Source organism: Gastrolobium bilobum, unplaced genomic scaffold, assembly GCF_033153095.1.
Source record: "Gastrolobium bilobum isolate Gb01-03AN ecotype WA unplaced genomic scaffold, APGP_CSIRO_Gbil_v1 utg23698, whole genome shotgun sequence".
Classification (NCBI taxonomy): Eukaryota; Viridiplantae; Streptophyta; class Magnoliopsida; order Fabales; family Fabaceae; genus Gastrolobium; species Gastrolobium bilobum.
Genome location: NW_026897033.1, coordinates 41432 through 66141, shown reverse-complemented (window position 1 = coordinate 66141; position 24710 = coordinate 41432). Strand labels below are relative to the sequence as shown.

General features: G+C 33.2%; 3 protein-coding genes across 8 annotated transcripts; 1 reads left to right on the top strand and 2 right to left on the bottom strand.

Annotated features, from left to right (window-relative positions):
* The first annotated feature begins 611 nt into the window (after positions 1–611).
* On the top strand, positions 612–8097 carry LOC133303561 (uncharacterized). Of its 2 annotated transcripts, XM_061503480.1 has the most exons (14): positions 612–729; positions 859–1175; positions 4344–4481; positions 4679–4760; positions 4855–4931; positions 5244–5350; positions 6209–6323; positions 6436–6552; positions 6650–6741; positions 6838–6904; positions 6988–7066; positions 7161–7252; positions 7372–7515; positions 7682–8097. In XM_061503480.1, the coding sequence occupies exons 2-14, from the start codon at positions 903–905 to the stop codon at positions 7706–7708; spliced, it is 1410 nt and encodes a 469-aa protein (XP_061359464.1). In that variant the 5' UTR covers positions 612–729; positions 859–902; the 3' UTR covers positions 7709–8097. The 2 variants fall into 2 exon arrangements, with proteins under 2 accessions (XP_061359464.1, XP_061359465.1); XM_061503481.1 differs by lacking the exons at positions 612–729; positions 859–1175 and adding an exon at positions 4012–4254.
* A 6152-nt stretch (positions 8098–14249) lies between these two features.
* Positions 14250–17638, bottom strand: LOC133303563 (14-3-3-like protein A). 2 transcript variants are annotated; one of them, XM_061503483.1, is made up of 5 exons: positions 17466–17638; positions 16541–17057; positions 16292–16414; positions 15241–15357; positions 14250–14679 (listed from the first exon to the last, which is right to left on the bottom strand). In XM_061503483.1, exons 2-5 carry the CDS (start codon positions 17024–17026, stop codon positions 14617–14619), a joined length of 789 nt encoding a protein of 262 aa, XP_061359467.1. In that variant the 5' UTR covers positions 17027–17057; positions 17466–17638; the 3' UTR covers positions 14250–14616. The 2 variants fall into 2 exon arrangements, with proteins under 2 accessions (XP_061359467.1, XP_061359466.1); XM_061503482.1 differs by having other exon boundaries at positions 14251–14679; positions 16541–17064.
* A 1658-nt stretch (positions 17639–19296) lies between these two features.
* On the bottom strand, positions 19297–21769 carry LOC133303554 (2-alkenal reductase (NADP(+)-dependent)). 4 transcript variants are annotated; one of them, XM_061503472.1, is made up of 5 exons: positions 21414–21769; positions 21107–21287; positions 20308–20474; positions 20058–20140; positions 19297–19876 (listed from the first exon to the last, which is right to left on the bottom strand). In XM_061503472.1, exons 1-5 carry the CDS (start codon positions 21657–21659, stop codon positions 19498–19500), a joined length of 1056 nt encoding a protein of 351 aa, XP_061359456.1. In that variant the 5' UTR covers positions 21660–21769; the 3' UTR covers positions 19297–19497. The 4 variants fall into 4 exon arrangements, with proteins under 4 accessions (XP_061359456.1, XP_061359458.1, XP_061359457.1 ...); XM_061503474.1 differs by having other exon boundaries at positions 20058–20125; XM_061503473.1 differs by having other exon boundaries at positions 21426–21769.
* Positions 21770–24710: the final 2941 nt, after the last annotated feature.

The following is a 24710-nucleotide window of genomic DNA, read 5'->3' as shown; positions in this document are numbered from 1 at the left end:
AGTTAAGTAATTATATTTTATCCAAAAAAAAGAAAATCTTTATTCAGATATATGATACAGCTTATTATTTTTGTTGTTGTTGTTGTTTTCAGTTACACACGTTAACGAAATCAAAATTCGAAAGTCAGAATGGCCGAAAAGAAGGGCCAAGAGTCTAAAAAATTAATTATAGATTTACTAAATTCCCTTAAATTTTTTTTAATAACCGTTCTATATTTAATAGAGACAATATAAATAAAAAATATAATATTTTGAGATAACGACCCGCGTTGGTGGTTTATGGGGAGGTAACATGAGCGTGGTAACGCAAAGGAAGAAGGATAATCGTTAATGTGACGCACATCAATCAATGAAATCATAAGCATCAACCGTATTATATTTTAAAATAGAAATGGGAGCAAGTTAAGTGCAATTTTGAATTTTCATAATATTTTTCTTTTAATTTAAAAGGGAATTACATTTTACCAAAAAAAGAGAGGGGGGGAATTATATAATCTTATCCGAGGAAGCTATTTTTGTGGGATAATAAATAATAAATAATAAATAATAAAGAAAAAGGTCACAAAAATATCAATAGTGTTTAGGTGCCTGGCACATAATTGCCTATAAAAGTGGGAAGAAGGGAAAGAAAGGCAAGAACAAGTGCAAGAAAGAAGGGAGAAAAAGGAAGGGTCTTCTAGTTCTGGGCACTTCCATCTACCAGTGCCAAGCATTGCATTACTTGTTCTTGTAAGCATAATCCTTTCTTTCTTGCAAATTCTTAGAGAGAGAGAGAGAGATTCTAATGATTGTTATTGATATTATTATTATGAATATTATTATTATTATTTATTGTTTGATGTGAATATTTACAAGTAGATGGTAGCAAGGGAAGGAAGGAGCAAAAGGCATTAATTTGAGAGATGGAGAGTTACGAGGCTATCAAGAACTTCGATGAAGATGAAAATGATGATGATGTAGAGATGGCACTCAACCAGATCTCTAAATCAACAAGATCTGCCACTGTTTTCAGCAATGGGGAAACTAAAAGGCATAACATTCACAACACCAACAAGATTATTGAGGAACGCTCAACCTCTTCCAGTTCCAGTTCCAAGAAACAACCTCAACCTCAACCTCAAATCAAACCTCAGCGTCTAGTTTCACTCGATGTTTTTCGTGGCCTCACCGTTGCGGTAATTTCTCTCCTTCTCTCTTTTTGTGTTTTCCTTGTTTTATTCTCTCTCTCTCTCTCTTTTTTTTTTTTTAATTATTTTGTCCAATAAAGGTAATGGATATTTTGTTAGTTGTTGTTAGCACTTAGCTCTATTGTGTTAAATGTTAATTAGCATTTATTAATAGTAACTTTGGGAAGAACCAAACGACGTCGTATATGCTAGCTTCTTGGTCTTGCTTCTTTCCTTTCCTTTCCCGTGAATTTGGATTGAGTGGTAGTCCAAAAATGATAACAAAGGTTAGGGACTATTTATGTTGATATTAGTCACCACTCGCTCGCTTTATGACTCATGACCCACTGGTGGTTCTTTTTTTAATGGGTAATGGAGGAATATTGAGGGAGAGATTCTTGGGATTTTTTCTGGCTTTCAATTTACCATCCCAATTTGTGTTTTGAGAGAATCCAAAGAGTTTGCACGTGTTAAAGTTATCTTGCTTTACTTTGAAGAAAAGAATTGCGTTTGGTGTTACCATCCATTGGTTCTAAGTCACTTTTGCCCCACCTTTTTTTAAGAGATAGTTTGTTACTTATCTCTTTAGTCGTTAGGAAACCCGTCCGTTTAAATAGGCATTACGGCTCTTCCCCTTTCTATCAAGTTCCACAATATTCTCAGATAATATGTTGGGCTTCGTAGGAGAGAAATTATCTTGTGAAATAAACTAAGTTGGGTCACCAATTTAAAAGAAAGAAAGAAGAGAAACACATTTTTTATGTGAGTGTAATACGAGAGAGAAATCTTATGTAACATAAGAGTATAATTTCTCTTATATATTTATATGTATCTAGTATTTTTTTAATTTTTATTTGACAAAACATTACCATGAAATCATAATATATCGAACTATTCTTCTTTTCTTCATATTCTTTGTCTGCTTGTCTCATTATTCTTCTATTTATTATCGTATACTAAATTAACTTTTTTTTATTAATTTTCTAATTCTATAAGTATTTTTTAAATTCCCCCCTTTCCGTTTTTTTCGAGATTGGTTTTTATAACTTATCTCTTTAGTTTTTCGGAAAGCCGTCCATTTAAACTGTATTACTGCTACTTGTCCTCTCGAGAAATTTTCACAATATTCTCTTATTATTATATATCTATACTTTTGATAAAAGAATATTTACTAATGTTTTTTAACAAAAATTTACATTGATTTACCACCCATCCTTTTTTTAGAGAAAGGTTCTTATCTTATCACTTTAATCATTCGGTAAGCCGTTCGTTTAAAGCATCAGGGCTACTTGCCCTTTCAATAAAATTTTGCAATGTTTTCTGATTATTATGTATCTCTACTTTTAAAAAAAATATTTCCTAGTCCTTTTTTCACAAAAATTTACCATGATTTTATTTTAAATCATAATATCTCTATTTATTCCTCTTTTCTTCACATTCTTTCTCTACTTTTCTCATTATTCTTCTATTTATTCTCATATGTTAAATCAAATTTTTTATTACATATCAATTCTATTTTTCTGTTTTTCGAATCATCTGCTTTTTTTCCTAAATGCATTTAGAAAAATAATAGTCTTTGCAATTATTGATATGGGAATAAATAGTGTCTACTTAGATATTTAATCTATATCAAGAAGGGAATATATCCCAACTCCCAAGCAACGAAGGACTTTCGTGTCTTGTGAACTGTATCTCATCTTATTATATGCTTTCGATTTTGTTTGCATTTTATTGAAAATTTGAATTATATATGTTTATTATACAAAAACAAAATGTGTTTAATTTAAAAAACATGATTATCCTCTATAACAACTTGCTAACAAGCCGAATAAATCGGGCATACTTGAGCTTATTTTCTTTAGCTTGCAACTTCCTATACCCTTCAGTTATAATTGCCTAAAAAAAATCATAATAATCTTAAACAACATATAGTATATTATTACCCATAATTATAGTTTGGGGCATTTTTGGCCACCCTCTAAACCGTTAGACAATAATGATAACTGCTTCCGTTTGTGCTATATCAGTTCTGGCCCAATCACAGACTCGGTGTTTTTTTTCTTTTCCATTTAATAAGGCCACTAAAACTATTGTAAATGTTTTACCAAATAAATAAATAAATTAATGTAATGGATTAGGTTAATCAGAAATTGCCTAAGTTTATATATTAGATGACTGACGCATCATTGTCAAGAAGTGGTGGCATAACATGCAATTGGTTAGATGTAATAGCTAATCGACTTGCCACCACTATAACTTGCTTTTGTATTACTTTATCAATTGGAGATGACAAAGAAACGCAATGATTGCTTTTTGCTTTAGAAAAAAGCATCCTACGTTGGAGCATTTAACCATGTTAGAAGTTACATGCATATCATATATTGTTGGCAAATATACATCATTGAATAAGAAGTCTAAGATGATAATTAAATAAATAATTGTTGTTTCAATAGTATAACTTGCATTTGAATGCAACTTGTGGCATTGTAAAGTACTCATTATTTTCTATAAGGAATTTTTTTAAATTTAGACATGGTTTGGTGTGTCCAATAAAATTGGACTTGATATGATAAACTGTCCTGTTTAGCCTCATATAGTGTTTGGTGCACACATGGGATTGTATAAATTTATAATTGAAGGTATACTATTCACTGAAAAGCATGACCAAACCACTTGCCTCTTCCTTTCTTCAACTATTCACATGGAACATAATCAAATTATGTTATATTTCTAATTGGAGTTAAAAATATGTGGTATAGGATGAAAACAATAAAGTTGCTCAAGAAACTAGTTTTCTTACGTAAGTAATTCACATGATCTTGTTCTTTTCTTCATTTCCAGTCTGGTATCTACTTTATAGTCATAATATTATTTTCTGTACAGTTAGTCATTCAAGAAAGGTGACAGATGAAAAAAAGGTGACCCTAGTTTTCTTAGGAACAACACAACAAATGGGTGTGAATTAATGTGATGATTCAATAATCTCTCAATATCAAACAAATGGGACGCCCGCTGGACCTTTGATATTTCATTTTTTGGCAAATAATTTATAAAATGTGTGTATTACAGACTCGGGATGAGTTCATAGGTTCTGTACATCTCAGATAAACAAACTATCTTTGATGTTTTTCCTCTTACATTTTTTTATTTTTACTGAATTTATCAATCTTGATGCAGCTGATGATACTGGTGGATGATGCTGGTGGAATCATTCCAGCGCTCAATCATTCCCCATGGAATGGGGTAACAATAGCAGATTTTGTCATGCCATTTTTCCTTTTTATTGTCGGTGTTTCGCTTGCACTCACATACAAGGTATTTACTTGAAACTGTTGTATAAATTGACATATTACAGAAGAAAAAAAAAACATGTCATGACATTGTTTATTAATGCAATTTCTTTCAATTCTACAATCTAGATTGTTTTATATCATTTGAATAAAACCAGAATTCATTGTGGTACTTTCATGATAAAAAGTCCATTATACCTAACTAATCTTTTACTTCAACAGAAGCTATCTTGCGGAGTTGTTGCAACTAGAAAAGCAATTTTAAGGGCTCTAAAGCTTCTCCTGTTAGGCCTTTTCCTTCAAGGTAATCGTGTGTATGCAATATATATGCTAGATGTTGAGAACTTCCAATATGTTATATTTTTCTCTTTAGAATGTTAAAAATTGACCCTCTGCAGGAGGTTATTTCCATCGAATAAATGATCTGACATATGGAGTGGATATCAAACAGATAAGATGGATGGGAATATTGCAGGTATGCTTTTACTAGCAGGTTTTCTCTACCTCTCCTTGTGACAAATTGTAAAGGAAAAAAATCAAGTGCAAATTGACAGCTGGAACTTGTGTCCCCACAAGAAGTTTGAACACAAGTTAAAAACTAAAGTTAACTGTTAACTGTCTAGTGTCTAATTCTTTGTCTTATACAAAATTATTTTCAGGCAATGGTAATTTTTACAGTTGTACAACTGACCAATAAGCTGAAGTTCATGACAAAAATATTCTGTTGTCTATATTCTTTCCTATACGATAGTAATAATTGTTCCTTATTTTCTTCATTGGATGCCAGAGAATTGCGATAGCATATTTGCTTACGGCACTGTGTGAAATTTGGCTCAAGGGTGATGATACTGTTAATTCAGGATCATCTCTATTAAGGAAGTATCGACACCAGTGGTAAGCTAAATTTTCCTCTAGACTTTTAGTTTCTTAATTGACGATTGATGCAGCTACAACCTTTTTAACCTGGATTTTTATGACTCTATAAATACTTATTTTACATATACCTCAGAATTTTTGGGAAAAACAAATGTGAAAAGGAACAAATCATTTCTTTTTCAATGGAATAAAACACAGGAATACCAAAGGTTGAAAATGCCAAGTATAATCCTGGTTAGTTAGTATTATGAAATTTCTATTTTTTCCTTATGAATCTTATAAATGGCCCTGCGGATTGTTAAATCATTGTTTTAATGTGCTTTGATATATTGGAAATATAGAATACATGCTAAAGCCTTCTTTAACCTGACTTTTGATTCAGTGACTTCTTGTCTACACACAAGTTCTTATAGTTTTTCAACTTAGTTGACATGATCTTGGAACTAAAATCATGTAGTCCCATCTTAGAGCTGAGATTTTAGTTATTGCAGTCACGCAGGTGGCAATTTAATTCTGGTTTTCATGATTATGTTGTGATGTTGCTTCCCACTTCCCCCCCCCCCCCCCCTCTCTCTCTCTCTCTCTTATGGCATGGCAATACCTTGCTTATGTGTTTTACTCAACAATACACTGTTGGTATTTTTGGCATTCATGGCACACGTTGTGATGTTGCTTCCACTTTAACCTGTATTATGGCCATGCTTGTTTTCCTGTGTGTTCTGTTGGCAATGTAATTATGGTGTTAATGATAAGTGCTATGATGCTGCTTTTTTTCTCTTCAACCTGTATCTCAAATCATGTTTTTTCTGAGTGGGATTTTTTTTCTTCTCTTTTTTCATCATGGCCATACCGTGTTAAGCTGTTTGATTGTAACAGGGCCGTGGCATTGTTTCTTTCTGGCCTTTATCTTTGCCTGCTATATGGGTTGTACGTTCCTGATTGGCAGTATCAAATTCAAACAGAACCTTCTTCAGGACCAAAGATATTTTCAGTGAGTGTAGATGTCTTCTTATTTTCTCATCTGTCTTGAGGTTTTCGGGAAGAATTTAACTGCTGATATTAGTTGCAAACCGGATTTATGTATCTATTTTCACATTTGCTAGATTAAGTGTGGTGTAAGGGCTAACACAGGACCAGGCTGCAATGCTGTTGGAATGATTGATCGTAAGATATTGGGTATCCGCCATCTGTACAGGAGACCAATATACGCACGGATGCCTGTATGGTCCTCTCTATTCAGAGATGTTCTGGCTCAGTTTCTTAGTTCTTGTTGCTCTTCCTTTTTATAATTATGTTTCCTTTTATAACTATCAACAGGAGTGCAGTATCAATTCCCCTAACTATGGACCATTGCCTCCTGATGCTCCTGCTTGGTGTCAGGCCCCATTTGATCCTGAAGGACTCTTAAGGTGAGTTCACTTTGTCATCTTTCTCTTTTAGAATTTCATTTTCAATGATTGCTTTTTCTTCCTGTCCTTAATTTTGTGTCACTTGTGGAATTATAGTTCAGTAATGGCTGTTGTTACCTGCTTGATTGGCTTACACTACGGACATATTATTGTCCATTTTAAGGTAATTCTCACATTTTTCTTTTTATTATCTCTTTCCTCATTTGGTTACAAGTATCTTAGTTGTTTCCTTATTGCTGCATGCAGGATCACAGAGTTAGAATCATATACTGGATGATCCCAACCTCTTGTCTTGTAGTTGTTGGCCTTGCCTTGGACTTATTTGGTAAGCATTGTCTTTTCATATGTCTTACGTGTGATCATTGTGCTATTGACATTTCTATTCCTTGGTACATATTAACTTAGAGCTCTTCTTGTAGGAATGCATATAAATAAGGTTCTCTACACTGTCAGTTATACGTGTGTCACTGCTGGTGCAGCGGGCATCCTCTTTGTCGCTATATACTTGATGGTTAGAGATTTAATTTCTTGCTTTATAGAGAGCTATAAAAAATTGAATTTGCTCAAGTTAAGCATCATTCTTTAATCATATTATAGATGAATTCTTTTTTATTTTATTTTTCCTCGTAGGTTGATGTATGTGGATATAGTCGCATGACTGCGGTTATGGAATGGATGGGCATGCATGCACTAATGATTTATATCCTTGCGGCTTGCAACGTTTTCCCAATTTTCCTCCAAGGATTTTATTGGGGAAAGCCTCAGAATAACATTGTAATTTTTATGTCCCACTCAAGTCTGGTTTTTACTGTTAGTTAATCTGATTCTGGTGATCATAATTTTTTATTATGGCATATTTGAAGTTTTAGCAATTTTTACTTAAGAGTTGTACATTCTTCACATGCTGATAATGTAATCTGATTTCAATTTCCTGCCACAGCTCAAGTTGATTGGAGTTGGTACTTGAAGCGAGGCACAGATTTGCTGGTGGATTAAGATTATATACAGATAGATGGTGAAACATTTTCTGTTTCACTGTGTCTGAAAGTAATTACTATCATGCGATGTTCATTGAGTTTTGGAGCTTTTGTTCAAGAACGTGAATCCATGTTCCTCTAATCTCTTGATGACGTCACCTGCATGGATGATGGATATATTATAGAGTATAGTAGCTGCATTTCTTTCTTGATGGCATAGAGCAGCTATTGTTTATAGTACGACTACGATGTATTTTTGTTACTTTGTATCCTTGAAATGATAGTTTCAAGATGAGTAAGCATTTGACACAATATCAATGTTTAGTTTAGTTTTATATTTTATTATTATTATTATTAGGCCTAGAAATGCCAATTTCTTTCTCTGTGTCAGCAGGTTGACTTAAAAGGGATCTAGCTAACTTTCTTTAATCATATGTCAACATAGGGTCATTTCTTAATGCCATAACAGAAGAATGTCAACATAGGTGGAATCAGTGCCTGAACCAATGATCACATCATCACACCATAGAAAAGCAAATGAAATTTCAGGAACTATATATTCTTATTTAAATAATGACTGTCACGAAACGCAATATAAGCTGTTCTCTCTTTACAAAGGAGGTATATGACTTGGTGTAGAAAAAGAGGTGGTGGATTAAAGTGTAATCAAAACAGCTTAAGTTAAATTTAATACTTGATGACGAAATTTAGTAATATCCATAAACAAATTAGTACCATGGTTGTTGAGCAGATACAAAGTACTTTCGTGTAATACTTGCATAATTCCCTGCACGTCTTTCTCTCTTAAAAATTTTCACTGTTATATTAACAACATGAAAGGATACAAATCCTTTTTCACCAAGCATGCCTCTCTATTTTTATTTTTATTTTGCACTACAAACCAGTGTGACTGATAAGTCCTTAATCCACTATATATTAATGGTCAAATTGAGCAAGTAATTAATTTAAATTCAGACAAAATACATGAAAATTATAATTTATTTATTGATTTATTTTCATGAAATCATTGTATTTTGTAGGAATTTTTCTGATTAAAGAATATCAAGATGGAAGGCTTAAACAACAATGAAAATAAGAAAAGAAAAAGGAACGCAAAAAGAGAAAGTCAAATGCGCAGAGTTTTTATGTTGGCACAAATTGTGCCAACTTCTCTCACACCATGGCAGCCAAGCTTTTAGAGTTTATGTAAAGTGGCACAAATCTCTCTTGTAGTTGCGCAAAATGCACCAAGTGTTGCCACTGTCACGTGCACGTGTTTTGAAGTTTTAAAATTTGATTTCTCGACACGGGAATTGTTCGAAGATTTGATTGAAGATTGCTTTGATAATTTGAATATCTTTTTCAAGTTGAGATTTTCTTAAAAGAAATCGTACCAAATCTGATTAAAGATTTGAATTAAAAAAATTTAAGGAAACTCTCTCTTGAACATAAAAAAGAAGGAAAAGAAAATTCTGGGGGAGATATTCGAGCACATAGGCAAAGAGTAAGGAAGACAGAATGAAAAGAACTCAAAAATCAGAGACGATGAGAACTGAAAGAGGATCAAAGCGAAAACCTGGAGACTCAAAATCATTCTTCATCCAAGAATTTAGATTAATTATCTTTTAATTTTCATTTGATATTTTCATATATGAATATGTCTAACTAATTTTCTTAATAGTTAAGGATATAGATCCAATGATTACTCTTATATTGATTTAAATTATTTTTCAATAAAACTCTGTCTCAATTGTCATGTGTTTATCCTGATTTATTTGTTTAATTTCCTATATGACTTGATCAACCATATAAGAATAAAGAGGCTAAAATTCTAAATAGAAATATTTAAGATTTTAATCGGACTAGGATAAATACCAATTTTTGCTTATTTCTAGACATAGACTGGTAAGAGTTGCAAACGTGCGAAATTCATCGCGTTTAATGCTTAATTTAAAAAGAATTTCTAAGAAATTAGGATTCTAATTAGATTAAAGGATTAAATAACTAAGACATTATGGATTTAACCAATTAATAATTAGATGATGAATCGTTTGATAACAATAGGGTTAGAATTTTATTGAATTAATTTAATTCACTTAAGGGGAATCAAAGGTGAAATAGACCCTAGCTGTATTTTTATTCTCAATTTTTAATACTCTTTTTTTATTTTAAATCAGTCTTTTACATAATGTCTTCTACTGTTATCTATATTTAATTTTTAATTAAATATTAGTTACATGTGAAATCATTTTTGGAATTGTCTAACTTAGATAAAAATGGTAAAATTATTGTTTGTAATTAATCTTTGTTGGAACGATACTTTTATTTAATTATTTTATTATTTGTACGATCGATGTACTTGCCGTGTTCGCAACAGTGATGTTTTTATCCAGCTATTTCATTTTCTCTTCGTTTCTTTTGATTAGTTTCACTCATGCTCCAAAAAATAGCAATCATGTCCTATACCTTATCAATAAAAAGGTTTTTTGGAGCCCATTCCATTCTAAATGATAAGGCAAGCATAAAATTGCAAAGATAGTGTCTTAAAACCTTAGTTGGCCCTTTTTTTTTTTTTGAAGTGTGAAATCCTTATGATCTTTCTTGTGGTTGTAAAGTGTTTTGAGTGGTTGGCTAGTATAACTCAAATCCCAATTCTAACGAAAGGATATAAGGGTATACCGACGTATCTGGAGGACCATAAAGAAATCTGCATCAAGCCAAAGGATTATTTTCCATTTTCACACATTATTTAAAATAAATAATATATCCACCGATTTAGGGATGTCCATGAAGAAGAAGCACCTTTGAAAAGTCAATTTAAAATAAATCAAATATAGACAACTGACAAACAAAACAAAAAAGCACTGCTTTAAGAACAGGATCCTCAAAGAGCCCACAGGGTTTTTTTTTCAGTGCAGGCCTCACGTGGTCCTTCTAATTAAGGAGAAAAGACTCGGTGCACCATAATTCAGTGTTCCCTTTTCCAAATTAAAATTTTTTTTATGACACTTTTATCCCTATCATTTTAGATATTTCTTTCTATATCCTAGTTTTTTTCTATTTTTAGAAAAAGGTGCATTGCACCGGGTGCATAGTAACTTTTCTCCTAATTAAGAGGTGATATTTGGACAAAAAATTATTTTTTATTTTTTCTTTCTCCTCTTTTTTTATTTTTTGTGTAATTTTAATTGGTCCGGACCATTGAGTAAATAGTGATCCTGAACCATTGAAACTCTTCTCACCCATAGGGTGCATTTATGATTTGAAAAAGTCAAAAATAACATTTTTTTTAATGGAATAATACATTCTGTCAGCTTTTTTGGAATTCAGGGTGTGCACTAAGGTCATCCATAATTTTTTCGGTGACCAGCTTTAGTGGTTTTGACTTTTGATAGAAGTAAAAGGCTATTAATATTTTGGAATATTTGGTCGGTGTATAACACTATTTTTAAGGTTTCTTTGGCTCCAAAGCAGATTTGCTATGAGAATAGGCAATTAGCTTCTGCTTAGTGTAAGCATATCATTCTGTTCTCCTTAACAGACAGACACGAAGAGAAATTGGGCAGCTTTAATCCATTGGTGTTTTCTCTTTTGCTTGGATGTTTTGTTTTACCTTTTTTCAGCATGGAGAATGTTTTATCCTCAGAATTTCACAAAATTTTCTTATTTTCATCTTAAAGAATTTCTTCTTTTAGAAAAAAGTACACATTTTTAACATGTATTCATGCAATCATCCAGGGTAAACCTCTAAAATTTTATATGACATTATGCATATTAATGAGAACATCTATTTTATGGACAAACCTATAATGTCAATCTTATGCGAAATTTTAGCCGCAGTCAATGACTTGAAAATGTCTTTAGCAACCTCTTCATACTTCTGATTCTGAACCAGAGGGAAAACCGTACACTTAATAGGAGCCACAAATGAAGGGAAGCAAAATACATTTAACTGTTCATCCCCAGCTTTACTTGGCCTCATGTAGAAAGAGTGTTGAAAGACTCTTTCTTTTTCACATGCTTTTTCTCCATGTGAATGGTCACCATATTCTTCTTAATAGTCACAGTTTTCTCTAGTGTACACACATTAAACTCCACTTCCCCTTTTGATTCCAAGTGCAGCCCTTCATATTTAAAGCTTCTTCCTCATGCATTGCCTGCCAATTCCATATATAAATTTTTTTTACAAAGAATCATGGAATTAACAACCAACCAAAATAATTACACCATCAATTACCTCAAGTGCTTCAACCACATTCTTTTGAGCCCCTTTGAATGCCAGACCCAACTCCTTCTTAACTGGAGCTATAACCAATTTCTGAAACAATTCACAAACCATGTCAATCAATGATGAGCAAATACTTTTGAGGGTGGTGCATGAAATTGCAGGGACCAATCATGTATATCCCATCAATAAATCAATACTATTAGAATTAAACAGTACCTCCACTTCCTTAGGTTCTGAAAACTTTTCATGAGCCACTACTAGTGGAACACCGCTTTTCTCCTTATGTATCAAATACAAAAGCATTATGAGAATGTGGTACGCCACAGAATATAAGATTGGAATTTGCTTAGTTGTTTTGATATTTTCCAAAATACATTTTATCCTCACATGATTTGATTTTAAGTGAAGATATTACTTTCTCAGTTAAAAAAAATGCAAGTTAAACTCCAAACACTTGAAACCAATCTTCAAGATGAGTTAAGTGACAAATAAACAAACTCCAGGGGAGGTAAAGTAATAAAGAAAAACTTTGTTTTGGTAATTGTAAGGCAACTTGTTGTGCACATACACCTTATATTTTGTTTGTTTTAACTAGAAAATTAACATTTTCATTATAAAAAGAAAACTTATGACAAAGAATACAAATAATTAGAGGGATTACCGAGTGAGCATTCAAGTCAAATGCAGATCTATCTCGGCAATGCCAACACACTCAATCCAGCCATAGAAACACTCAATCTCAGTATCCCAACAGTTATCAGCATAATGGGCCATCTCATTTCTAAGGTGTTGCCTAAATCTTAAACGGTATTTGTCTATACCAAGACGTGTCAAGAAAAGATATACTCTCCCGATGAAATAACAAAGAGGCTCATTATTGACAATTCCCTGACCAAAAATTTAGAAAGGAACAAAAAATGAAAAGAATCACAACATGTCTTAAAAGATGGACAATGACAATTGACAAGGAGGGAAAACAAGAAGAAAACTTGGAACTAATTTAGTTCAAACCGACCTTTGAGACAGCTTCACCAAGACGAATTTTCTTTGCAGGCGAAGGGGGTGTTTCACTTGTTCATCGCTCGGGAACATTAATAACATTTGGGTGCGTTTGGCAGAGAGAAAAAAATTTTTATCCAGAAATCACGATTTTAAAAAATATGATGGGAAGATGAGTTTTCTGGGAGTGTTACAAAAAAGTTGTTTGCTAGACTAAAATATTTCGGACAATATTGGGTTAATTTTCTTGATGTTATGTTTAGTTGTAGTTAATTTTCCCTTACCATAGAAATCTTAGAATACCACCTCCTAAGTGGTATTCTTGGATAGTATTTTCAAAAAAATTTACACACAAAATAAAATCCCAAAAAAATTAGATTTCTGAGAAAATTTTAATACCAAACATGGATAAATACGATTACAACTTTCAGTTTTCCGGAATCTTAATTTTTTTTTTTTTTGTAACAAACACCCCCTTGCGAATTGTGAGAATTTTGGGAATTGTGTTAATAAGGTAGAGTGAGATCATCTACTGTCAAAAGTTTCACTTTAGAGATAATGGGAAGTGATCTCTTAAATGGATCTTAGTAGCTGCCCTATTGAACTGGTCCGTGTGAAGTAATTGACATAGACATATAGGGAAGTGATCCCATAAATGGATCTCAGTAGCTGCCCTATTGAATTCGCCAGTGTGAAGTAATTGACAGATGACCCATAAACTAACCCAAATTAGAGATTCTTGTCAACTCATAAATTACTATACTCAATCGAATAAAAAAGACACTGACTAGAATTTCTCCTTATTAATACTAACAAAACTATATACTGTAATAGCCAGGAAATCAAGCCGAGAGCATGACTGAAGTGTTGGGAGCGTGAGTAACTTCGACAGCAGAACGAAAGAGAATGTTTCTGAGAGGCATCTCATCGAAAGTTCTCATGTATCGTCCAAGGACTGTTTATCTTTGAGATACTGATGTCGCGTACATCTTTTAGAAACCAAAATTGGTGTTTCCTCGTCCTTTACTAGTCTCAATACTCAATTTAATGCCCTTACAAATTCAATTGTTCAAGACTCGAGCTATTTAACCAAACAATGGCAACCATGCTAAAAGCATTCGCCTTGGAAAACTTTTTAAAAAAATGTTATAAAAGAAAAGTAGGAAAGACCTGAAAACTGAAAAGCATTTCATGAATGGCAAAGTGAAATTCAAGTTTCTATAACGACGCCAATCAATATAGACCACGCTAATATCATGAAGGGCTACCACTCAATGCTTGATATGTAAAAGGACATTCAAAGTTTGACCAACCAGTAACCACATACATCTGGAGTCAAATTCTACATTTAGTAAGAAATAATCTTATTAGCTTCAGTAATGATTCGGGAGCGTAGACAGCACCGCTACGGAAAAAGGATCTCACAAGAACGCTATGCACTCATATTCTAGCAACAATCGAAAATTTGTAAATCACTAAACAAGCTAGATCTCATTCTTCTCATCAATAAAACACATACATGATCCACTGAAACACTGTAAATCCCAAGCGCAACCCTCACTTGAAATCATGAAATCCATTGATACAATCCTACTACGGCAACCCACATGAAATCTATATCAAGGGTCTCCCAAGGTAAACTACAGAATACATATCCCATTAACTACCACATTACTGCTGCCCATCATCTGTTTGTTGCTTAGATGTTTCCTTGATCTCATCTCCAGCTTCATCCTGAAATATTCAGAGGCAAATCAAAAAAAAAACTTGGATTGAAAAATAGCCAAATCCTAATACTCTGTGTAAAAGCTATCAATGACAATAGACAGCATAGGTGCATAATGCATTAGACCTTCAGCCAGAACATATGTTGATCGTTTGTGTAATTGTTTCAGCATGTTTGAGGATAAAATTGTAAGAGTCCTTTAAGAAAACCTCAACTACACAACTTGAGACAAAAATAATGCTCGGAACAAGGTACTAAGTACTTAGACAACAACCACAAAACTGTCCAACTAAACAAGTTCAAATTTGTTTGAAACTATCTTCTGTGGAACAAGCTTTGCTCTCACAGAAGAAAAAAAGTTTATGTTGTTAGTGTCCAGCTTATAAACCGCTTGTTTCTCAAGAATTTAATTTTGTTCAGCCATCAAGAATAGACAACAGAAAATAAAGGACTACATGTACACCCAATGATCTACTCTCAAAGTCTACAGTTATAACACAAATCAATAAATATTTAGTATATAAATACACAATACTAGGTATGTGTGTGTGTGAGAGAGAGAGAGAGACCGCGATGTCAGATGTCCACAAAGTCAGATTGTCTCGCAGAAGTTGCATGATCAATGTACTGTCCTTGTATGACTCTTCACCCAATGTGTCAAGCTCAGAAATTGCCTCATCAAATGCCTGCCATAATTAAGTGTTTTACATAAATCACTACAGAGAAGAGGAAGGAAAGTAAGGGAGAATGAAAAAATAAAACATCAGAGTCTTTTAGACCCATCATAACAGGACATGGGAAGCGCTAGATAACTGTCTAAATGATACATCAACCTTGTCAAATAATAGAAGAGAAAACTGAATAAGGAATGTACACTATTGAAATTCGTAACACAATGCAAAGTTCAATCTCTTAAATAAGAACTAAATTCATACAATTTTCTTCAATAAAAATTGCTAAAATGTATGAATTTTATTTATTATGACTTTGCCAAGTAAAGAGGGTGGACACAAAAGATTCCCGTCAAACATAATACAGGAAGATCTTGACCCTCACCAGCCCATAAAAAATCAGTTTTAACTAACAAACTGCCATCAAAGATCCAGTCAAGAATTTGGGTCTCACAATGAATAGCCAATATGCTTTCTTTTATCTCGTGCCTTTCTTCATTTATGGTTCGATATTCTGGTGTCCTAGGTGTAGAGGAACCACACCAATCCATCCCGAACTTGGTGGTTAAACTCTATTGCGGTGACGATACTGTAGGGGTGAATCACCCCATCTATCCTCCCAAGGAGAAGTTTGGTACTCTGATTTCGCAAACTCAATTCATCTGATTACTACAGGGATGTTCATCAACTCAAAGAATATTGAATCATGTCAAAATATATTGTCTCCTAATTAGATTGATAAATTTAAAAGAAATTGCTATCCTGCTGCAATGTGATGAGAGGCTATTCCCCTGCAGCTCCGTAGTGCCTGGTACTCAGAACATTGGCTCAAGGCTGAGGTCTATACTAACACATAAATACAATTTTTTCATCTATGTTCAACTAAGATATACTGGTCAATGTATAAAAAAATATATCAGCCTTTAGATCATATACCAAGTAAAGATACCTGTTTCGCAAGATTACAAGCACGATCGGGGGAGTTAAGGATTTCATAATAGAACACAGAAAAGTTGAGTGCAAGACCCAGCCTTATCGGGTGGGTTGGGGCCAGTTCTGCAAGAGCAATGTCCTGGATCAAGTAAACACACAAATTTTGAGTTTCGTAATCACTACTGTAACATCATTCAAATAATTATAAACATCATATCGGATTAAATGATGAATGTAGAATGCTTAAACTGCTACATTTCTATACCTGAGCCGATTTGTAAGCTAACAAAGTATTCTCCGCAGCTTCTTTTCTTTCTGACCCACTTTTAAACTCAGCAAGGTACCTGTGGTAATCACCCTTCATTTTAAGGTAAAACAATTTAGATTCGGGAGATGCAGCAGATGGGATCAGATTAGAGTCAAGGAGGCTCAAAATCCCATCACAGATCTTGCTGAGTTCAGTCTCAATCTTGGTTTTGTACTCTTTTATAAGAGCAACATGGTCATCATTGCCCCTACTCTCCTCCTTCTGCTCAATGGAGGAAATGATCCTCCAAGAAGCCCTTCTTGCCCCAATAACATTCTTGTAAGCAACAGAGAGGAGATTCCTCTCCTCCACAGTCAACTCATCAACATCCACCGTCTTCACAACCTTCTCCATGAACTCAATCATCTCCTCATATCGCTCCGTCTGCTCTGCCAACTTCGCCATGTAAACATTCTCCTCGCGAGAAGATTCTGCAGCTGCCATTTTTCGCCTTGGCTAATCTTACACCTTAATCCTGCAAACTAAAATTCACAAAAATTAGAAAAGAAAAAGAATAACATGAGATTCATTACCTAAATGTCGCAATATTCCACAATCCAAAAATTTCCCAATCCATTTCTCTAATTTTTCCGGGAATCAGACAAGTCCATAATTCGATAGCCCAAATTAACATAGCCAATTGGCCAAATCAAAACGCAAAACACATAGAAGTAGCAAAAACAAAAAGTAAATAAAAAAAAGTGAGTGGCAAAAAACAAAAACCTAGACGTGGAAGGATCTAGATATGGAAGAATGAAACATAGGATGAACGAAATTGAGAAATAGAGCGAAATTAAAACCCTAAAACAAAGAAACTGGCACGATGATGTAACTGAGAGAGAGAGAGAGAGAGAGAGAGAGAGAGAGAGAGGAGAGGACGAACCTGTATCGATGGTATGGTAGTGATTCAAATTTCGAAGAGGAGGGTTAGAGGAATGAAGAGAAAGAGGAGAGAGAAGGGTCCTATGGGAAGAAGACACGTGGTGGATGACAGAGATTCCGTCGGGAATAGGTTGCGTTGACCATTTGGCTCAATCAATTGCGGGCGTAATGAAGAAGCAGAAGAGAGCGTGAGTTGGGAAAATTTCTTCTAACCTACTTAATTAGGCACTTTTTTTTTTTTTTCAAAATAAATAAATTTTCTTCTCATTTAAACCTACATTTTCGTTTTAATTCCATTTTTATCCCAATTTTTTCCTTTTTTTTCAACCGATGCCCGTGTGTTGGGTCGCTCATGGGCCCCACAAAAGCATGCTTTTCATGACTTCTTTTCTGCTTTCACCTGACCCATCAAGTGAGTTACGCCTCTCGTAAACGGTGAAATTTCTAATATACTATTTTAATATATATAATATAATTTATATTTAATACACGGACACGAAATACTAGACACGACACGCCGATACGTTAATTTTAAAAATGTTATATTTGGACACGTTGAAACACGTTTTGATATTAAATAAATTTTTTAATATATATGATATAATTTATATTTAATATATAAAAATTCATAATAAGTCACACAACCAATCAAATATTTAAATTTCACGACATAAATATAAATATAAATAATGGATTCACTTTTTTCTACAATCAATGTAGATAATTTATCTACTGTGAGTCCAAAACGACGTCGTTTTGAAACGAAAATCAAAGTATTTTTGTAATAGTCTTTTTCAATATAATTTTTTAGTTTTTCAATAAAAAACGACGTCGTTTTGGGAGCGAATGTAAATAACTTATTTACATCACTTAAGAAACATTAAAGTCTTAAATAATTTTTCGTACTTTGTTAATTTTTCATGTCAAATTTCATAACAGAAAAAAATTAATTTATAAATTATTTTTTATATTTAGTTAACAAAATAAAATTAAGATTTTTTTTTAAAAAAATAATGTGTCCAAGCGTGTCCTGACGTTGACCGCGTGTTAGAAAAAGTTAACCGCGTAACGAAAAAATGTGTCTGTCAGAGAGTTGACCGCGTTTCTCTAAATATTGATCGCGTGTCCAACACACAAATTTTTTTGGACGAGCGTGTCCGTGCTTTAGTGGTTATAACCTTCTCTATTGCTACATTTTATTTTTCACCTATACATAAAAAAAAAAAAAATCAATTTTCATGTATCTAGAAAGAAAAAAATCTCATACATACATAAATCAGAAGAAAGAGGAGAAAGAAAAAATATAAAATAAATTTTATCTCTGATTTATATGTGTCAGCTAATTTTTTTTCTCTCTTATTATATGAGAGTCGATAAATAAATAAATTATTTAATACGACGAATCAAGCCTGATAAGATAAATTGTTAAAAAAGCATTATAACTTTATCAGTTATTTGATACAACTATATTATATTATGTAAGTTTATTCGTCAAACTCTTACATAATAAAATGATCGATAACTTAAATCAGCCTTTCAAGATAAAATCAAACTTGATTACATTTTTAAAAGAACGCCAAGTTTTAAACTTTTTTATATTATAAAATTTATCACAAATTAAATTCATGTGAAATTATAAAATATCGTTTTTATAGTTATCAATTATAAAATACAAAAATAAAAAAAAATTAATATTTGTATGCAGTTGCAATTCATGATGTGATCAATAACTAATGTCTTCGTCTACATATGCCATTTATTGAGGTACTTACATATTTTTTTTAAAAATTGAGACACATACATTTGTGTTAGTTGTGCAAATTTCATGCTCATATGCATTGCCATTGGCCAGGGAATTATCGTGGCTGAGACTACATTTAATCTTTCTTTATCTTGTTTATCTGCTATGGTGATATCATCTAACTTCAAACGATTCCGAAACTAAACTAGAGCACATAGAGATGAAAAAATTCAAGTGAATTAAGTTTTACAACATAACAAGCTTCTGCTAGGGAATAAAGAAAAAAAGAAAATCATTCATGGGCAACGCGAATGACTTGCTTACCAACGTTCTTGCCATAGAAAAGTCCAACCAAAGCAGCTGGAGCACTTTCCAAGCCTTCATTCATGTCTTCAACATAAAAAATCTTTCCCTGCTTGTAGTAACTAGAAACATGTTCCAGAAAGCGAGGGTATAAGTGCAAGTAATCACTTTGCAAAAAACCCTGCATTCTGACGCGCTTTGTAATGAGATTGTATAAGTTGTGAATCCCTTGGGGATTAGAAAGGCTATTCTGAGACACCATCCCACAGAGTGCAATTCTACCATGAATCCTCATGTTAAGGAGTGCAGCATCAAGCATGTCCCCACCCACGTTATCGAAGTAGATGTCAATGCCTTGTGGAAAATACCTGTCCAGTGAGCCAGAAAAAAATGGTGTCTTCAGTTTTGATTGTGGAAGTCATTAAGGATATAACGAGTGAGAAGTGCTTATATAAGGAACCTTATTTCTCAAACAAACTTTTTATTTTCTAAGTCATTTTCCTTTTCAAAGACAAAACTATATATATTATCCTCGAGCCTGTTACACACCTCTTCAGAGCAGCATCCAAGTCTAATTCTTCCTTGTAGTTAAAAGCTTCGTCGAATCCAAGCTTATTCTTTAGAAGGTCAACCTAATATAACAGATTTAATAAGCAACTCAACTAAATACTAGTCCAAGTATTTGTGTCATGTGTGTCTGATTGCCAAAACAACATCTATTTTATTCATGCAGGAAAAAGTAATTCAAGCACTAATTTGTTTTTCCGCAATCATACAATAAATTATTAGTGAAATTGACCTTTTCCTTTGAGCCAGCACTTCCAACTACATAACACCCATGCAACTTAGCAAGTTGGCCTACAAGCTGACCTACAGCACCTGATGCTGCAGATACAAAAACATATTCTCCTTTGCTTGGGGAGCAGACCTCATAAAATCCTGCATAAGCTGTAAAACCTGGCATTCCTATAAAATTAACAACAACAAAATATGATGGGTTAATATTATTTATCAAAATGAGTCAATTGGAACAGGTTCTCCAATATAAGAATGGGAGATGGATTCACTTTCACACATAAATCAGAAAACGGAAAAACATAAATCCAGCATGGTAAGAGGATATTCAAGGTTTTGACAATACCAACCTTGAATATGAAAATAATAACTATGCATAAAATGGTGCTATCCTATTTTATCAAATGGTGGCTAAAATGTTCAGCCTGAGCGAATTACTTGACTGCAAGAAGTGTCTACACTTTCAACAACTTAAAATCCAAACCTTGAGGCACTCAAAACTGTTGATCACCGCTGATAATCCATTATTTGAAAATATTATTAAATTGAAAAGCAAACTAAACTACTATTGGTTCAGTGGATCAAAAGAAATCATCTCTGCTCATGCTCGTGGGAGTTTTTTTTTTCTTGAGGTCACAATTATCCTACTGAAAACTTTATTCCTTCAGCATAGTTGTGAAACAGGATTCAAAAAATAATCATAAAGAGAATGAAACCAATACAAAGAGTAAGAATTTACAAATCTAAAATGATAAAAGAAGAAAACAAAGCTAGCATGATATTAATGAAGAGGAGTGGCATACCAAGAAGACCGAGATGGAAGGAGAGGGGAATTTGATGATCTGGCTGAATTTTTCTCAACTGATCTGTTTTATGGATGAAGCTATATTCTTCCCAGCCAGTGAATCCAGAGATGAAATCGCCTGCCTTGAAATTTGGATTATCAGAGAATATAACTTTCGATACACCAAAACCTTCAAGGACCTTCATCAAAATACACAATCAATCACATGCTCTGATGAATATTACTTACTGTATTCAATTATAAATTAGTCTATTGTTTTTAAGAAACAGGGGAAGAGTTAGTTAGTTAATTAGTTAATTAATTACCTGAGAAGGAACAAAAGGGGCTATATAAGATCCATGGAAATCACGCATACGACCTCGCATGTATGGGTCACAAGAGAGGTAGAGATTCTTGACAAGTAGAGCACTAGTGCCTTGAGCTTGAGTGGGAAGCTTGAGTTCAATTTTTGTAAGCTTGAGTTCCATATCGGTCTCTTTAGGAACTCCATCTATGTACCCTTTGAATATGACCTGCTTGTTTTCCACTTTTTCTTCTTCTCCTGCGATCATCGTTGAGATCCAAATGCAAAAAATGAGAACTACTCTACTAATTCTGCTTCTACTACTTCAGTTCAGTACCCACTCGCTGAAAACTAAGCATGTGACTTCTACTTCTACTTTTAATTTTAGTTTTATTTGATGCACCTAACCCAAGTAGCTGGTTGGGTACTAAAGTGTCGTCGTGTCCACGAGCCATCTTCTACTTTTACCTAACATCTCTTACACGTATAGCCCGCAAAACGGGCTCCGCCGCTCGGCAGGTCAATCCGCCCAACCCGTTAAAAGGGGCTGGGTAAGTTTTTAAACTCATCTTAAAAGCGGGACGAGTCGGGATAGGCTCATTTTTTGACGGGCCGATGGCGGGCATAGGCGGGTTAGTGTAAAATAGGTTCGGGCTGGCAAGCTAACCCGCCCAACCCACCAAACGAGGCGGGGCGGGCTGAGTTTTTCAACCCACTTTCAAAAGCGAGGCGGACTGGCTCATTTTTTGGCCGGTTGATAGCGAGATGAAGCGGACCGCCCACTTTGTTAATCTACTTACACCTGCGGTTCGGTTATGTATTAACGCCCTCCGAGTCCTGAGTCCTGCCCCATCAATTCAGGGCAGCCCGGTTGATTTGGGGTTATTCGTTCCAGACACCCATTAAATTCACAATCCATGCACGTTATAGGCCCGCTCATAACCATATTATGGGCCCGTTCATAAACGTTTGTACGCTTATCTGCAGTCATCAAATTTGACTATCTTTTTTTTAAAAAAAAAAAAAAAAACAATTCAAAATATTAGCTACCTTCTCATCAACGACTAAGACTTGAATTTATAGAAGCTTAAGCAAACCTGAACATTCTACTTTAAATTATGCATTCAAGTATTCAAACTTTTCGTTTTAGCTCTTTTGGAGATAATAAGAGGAGTAACGCTGAATTAGTTTAAATAATTGAAAATCTAAATTGTCCTATAATTTAAATCAGCAACTAAACCACAAGTAAAATATTCTTACGGATCAAAGGGCGAGATTTTACTAAATAAAAATTAGGGATTAAGGACAATTATAATTGCTAATAATAGTGATAGATAATATTGCTTCTTCTTTTCTTAGATATTTCAATCGGTTCATCGCTTCGCGACTAGTCCGATTTAATATGGGTCCAAGACTTTAAACTTCTTCCAAAAATGATAATCGAACATAACCTCATACGCTCACCTTTATTAGTTTCCTTATGCTAACTGATCTACCATTTTGATGACAATACTATTTTTTGTTAAAATAAAGGTAGTTTTTTTTAGAGTCCTCTTGTACCTCAACCATTCCTTGACCTACTAGACTAGAGGACATAGTTTTTTTTTTCATTTAATCATGGGCTTATGCACCCGGGTCCTCGAATAACCAATATTTTCTTTTGAACAATACTAATTCATTGAAACTAATATTTCATACAAAAACATCAAAATGATGCCATCAATTATTGTGGCCGAGACTACATTTAATCTTTTTTATCTTGTTTATCTGCTATGGTGATATCATCTAACATCAAACGATTCCGAAACTCAACTAGAGCACATATACATGAAAAAATTCAAGTGAATATGTTTTACTACTTAGTAGAAACTAACAAGCTTCTGCTCGGAAAAAAGAAAATCATTCCCGAGCAACGCGAATGACTTGCTTACCAACGTTCTTGCCATAGAAAAGACCAACCTTTCCAAGCCTTCATTCATGTCTTCCAACATAAAAAATCTTTCCCTGCTTGTAGTAACTTGAAACATCTTTCAGAAAGCGTGGGTATAAGTGCAAGTAAAGACTTGGCAAAAAAACCTGCATTCTGATGGCCTTTGAGACGAGCTTGTATGACACTACTAGAAAAGACTAAATTTTCGATGAAACATTTTGACGCAAAATATTTCGTCAAAATTAAAGACGAAAATTTCAACCGAAAAACGTATTCCGTCAAAATTTTCGACAGATAATTAATTCCGTCGAAAATTATTATATAAAAAAATTAAAAAAGTTATATTTATGAATTTTTAACGGAATTCGATTTCCATCGAAAATGATTATATAAAATAAATAAAAAAGAAATTATATCTATTAATTTTTTACGGAATTCGATTTTCGTCGAAAATCATTATATAAAAATAAATCAAAAAATATATATATTTATGAATTTTCACCATTATATAAAAATAAATAAAAAAGAAATTTTATTTATGAATTTTTTACGAAATTCGATTTCCGTAGAAAATCATTATATAAAAAAAATTAAATAGAAATTTTATTTATGAATTTTCGACGGAATTCGATTTCCGTCGAAAACCATTATCTAAAACAAATAAAAAAGAAATTAATTTTATGAATTTTTCAACAGAATTCATTTTCCGTCGTAAATCATTATATTAAAAAAAATAAAAAAGAAATTATTATTATGAATTTTCGACGGAATTCGTTTTTCGTCGAAAATTATTATATAAAAATAAATCAAAAAAATATTTTATTTATGAATTTTCGACGGAATTTGATTTTTATCGAAAACCATTATATAAAACTAAATAAAAAAGAAATTTTATTTATGAATTTTCGACGGAATTCTATTTCCGTCCAAAACTATTATATAAAAATAAATAAACGAAAATCATTATATTAAAATAATTTATTATATTTATATATTAAATAAATTTATCTCATAAGCGTTTGTATGCTCTCATAGCAATTGGAATATAGAAACACTGAATATTACTATAATGGCGGCAATTCAAGGATGCTGTAAACTCAACTCGAGAATACAAAGAGAGAGAATTGAAATCAATTATCCAATATTTTGATAAAAAAGAAAATGCCACTTCCCTCCTATTTATGGTTCATTTTGTTCAGTCCTATAATAAAGTTATTGGGCCTCATAATAAGCCCAACAAGTGCTTTAAGTGTGTATGCAATCCACGTTCTTCAGGTTCCACATGTCTAGACCTCAGTTTCTCTTTGCATGAGTCACATAGTCACTCAGTCACCTACGCCTCATCCTCATCCTTGCTCCTTGTCTTCTTATAAGTGTTTCCTGAGTTAT

Coding starts and splice junctions, on each gene's coding strand:
- LOC133303561 (XM_061503480.1), top strand. CDS start 903: ATGGAGAGTTACGAGGCTATCAAGAACTTCGATGAAGATGAAAATGAT. Junction 6,553..6,649: donor CAATATACGCACGGATGCCT/GTATGGTCCTCT, acceptor AACTATCAACAG/GAGTGCAGTATCAATTCCCC. Junction 6,905..6,987: donor ATATTATTGTCCATTTTAAG/GTAATTCTCACA, acceptor TGCTGCATGCAG/GATCACAGAGTTAGAATCAT.
- LOC133303563 (XM_061503483.1), bottom strand. CDS start 17,026: ATGGCAGCTGCAGAATCTTCTCGCGAGGAGAATGTTTACATGGCGAAG. Junction 16,415..16,540: donor TAGCTTACAAATCGGCTCAG/GTATAGAAATGT, acceptor TACTTGATCCAG/GACATTGCTCTTGCAGAACT. Junction 14,680..15,240: donor TGTGGACATCTGACATCGCG/GTCTCTCTCTCT, acceptor TGAATATTTCAG/GATGAAGCTGGAGATGAGAT.
- LOC133303554 (XM_061503472.1), bottom strand. CDS start 21,659: ATGATCGCAGGAGAAGAAGAAAAAGTGGAAAACAAGCAGGTCATATTC. Junction 20,475..21,106: donor CTTCCATCTCGGTCTTCTTG/GTATGCCACTCC, acceptor TTAATTTTATAG/GAATGCCAGGTTTTACAGCT. Junction 19,877..20,057: donor TTGGATGCTGCTCTGAAGAG/GTGTGTAACAGG, acceptor CTCACTGGACAG/GTATTTTCCACAAGGCATTG.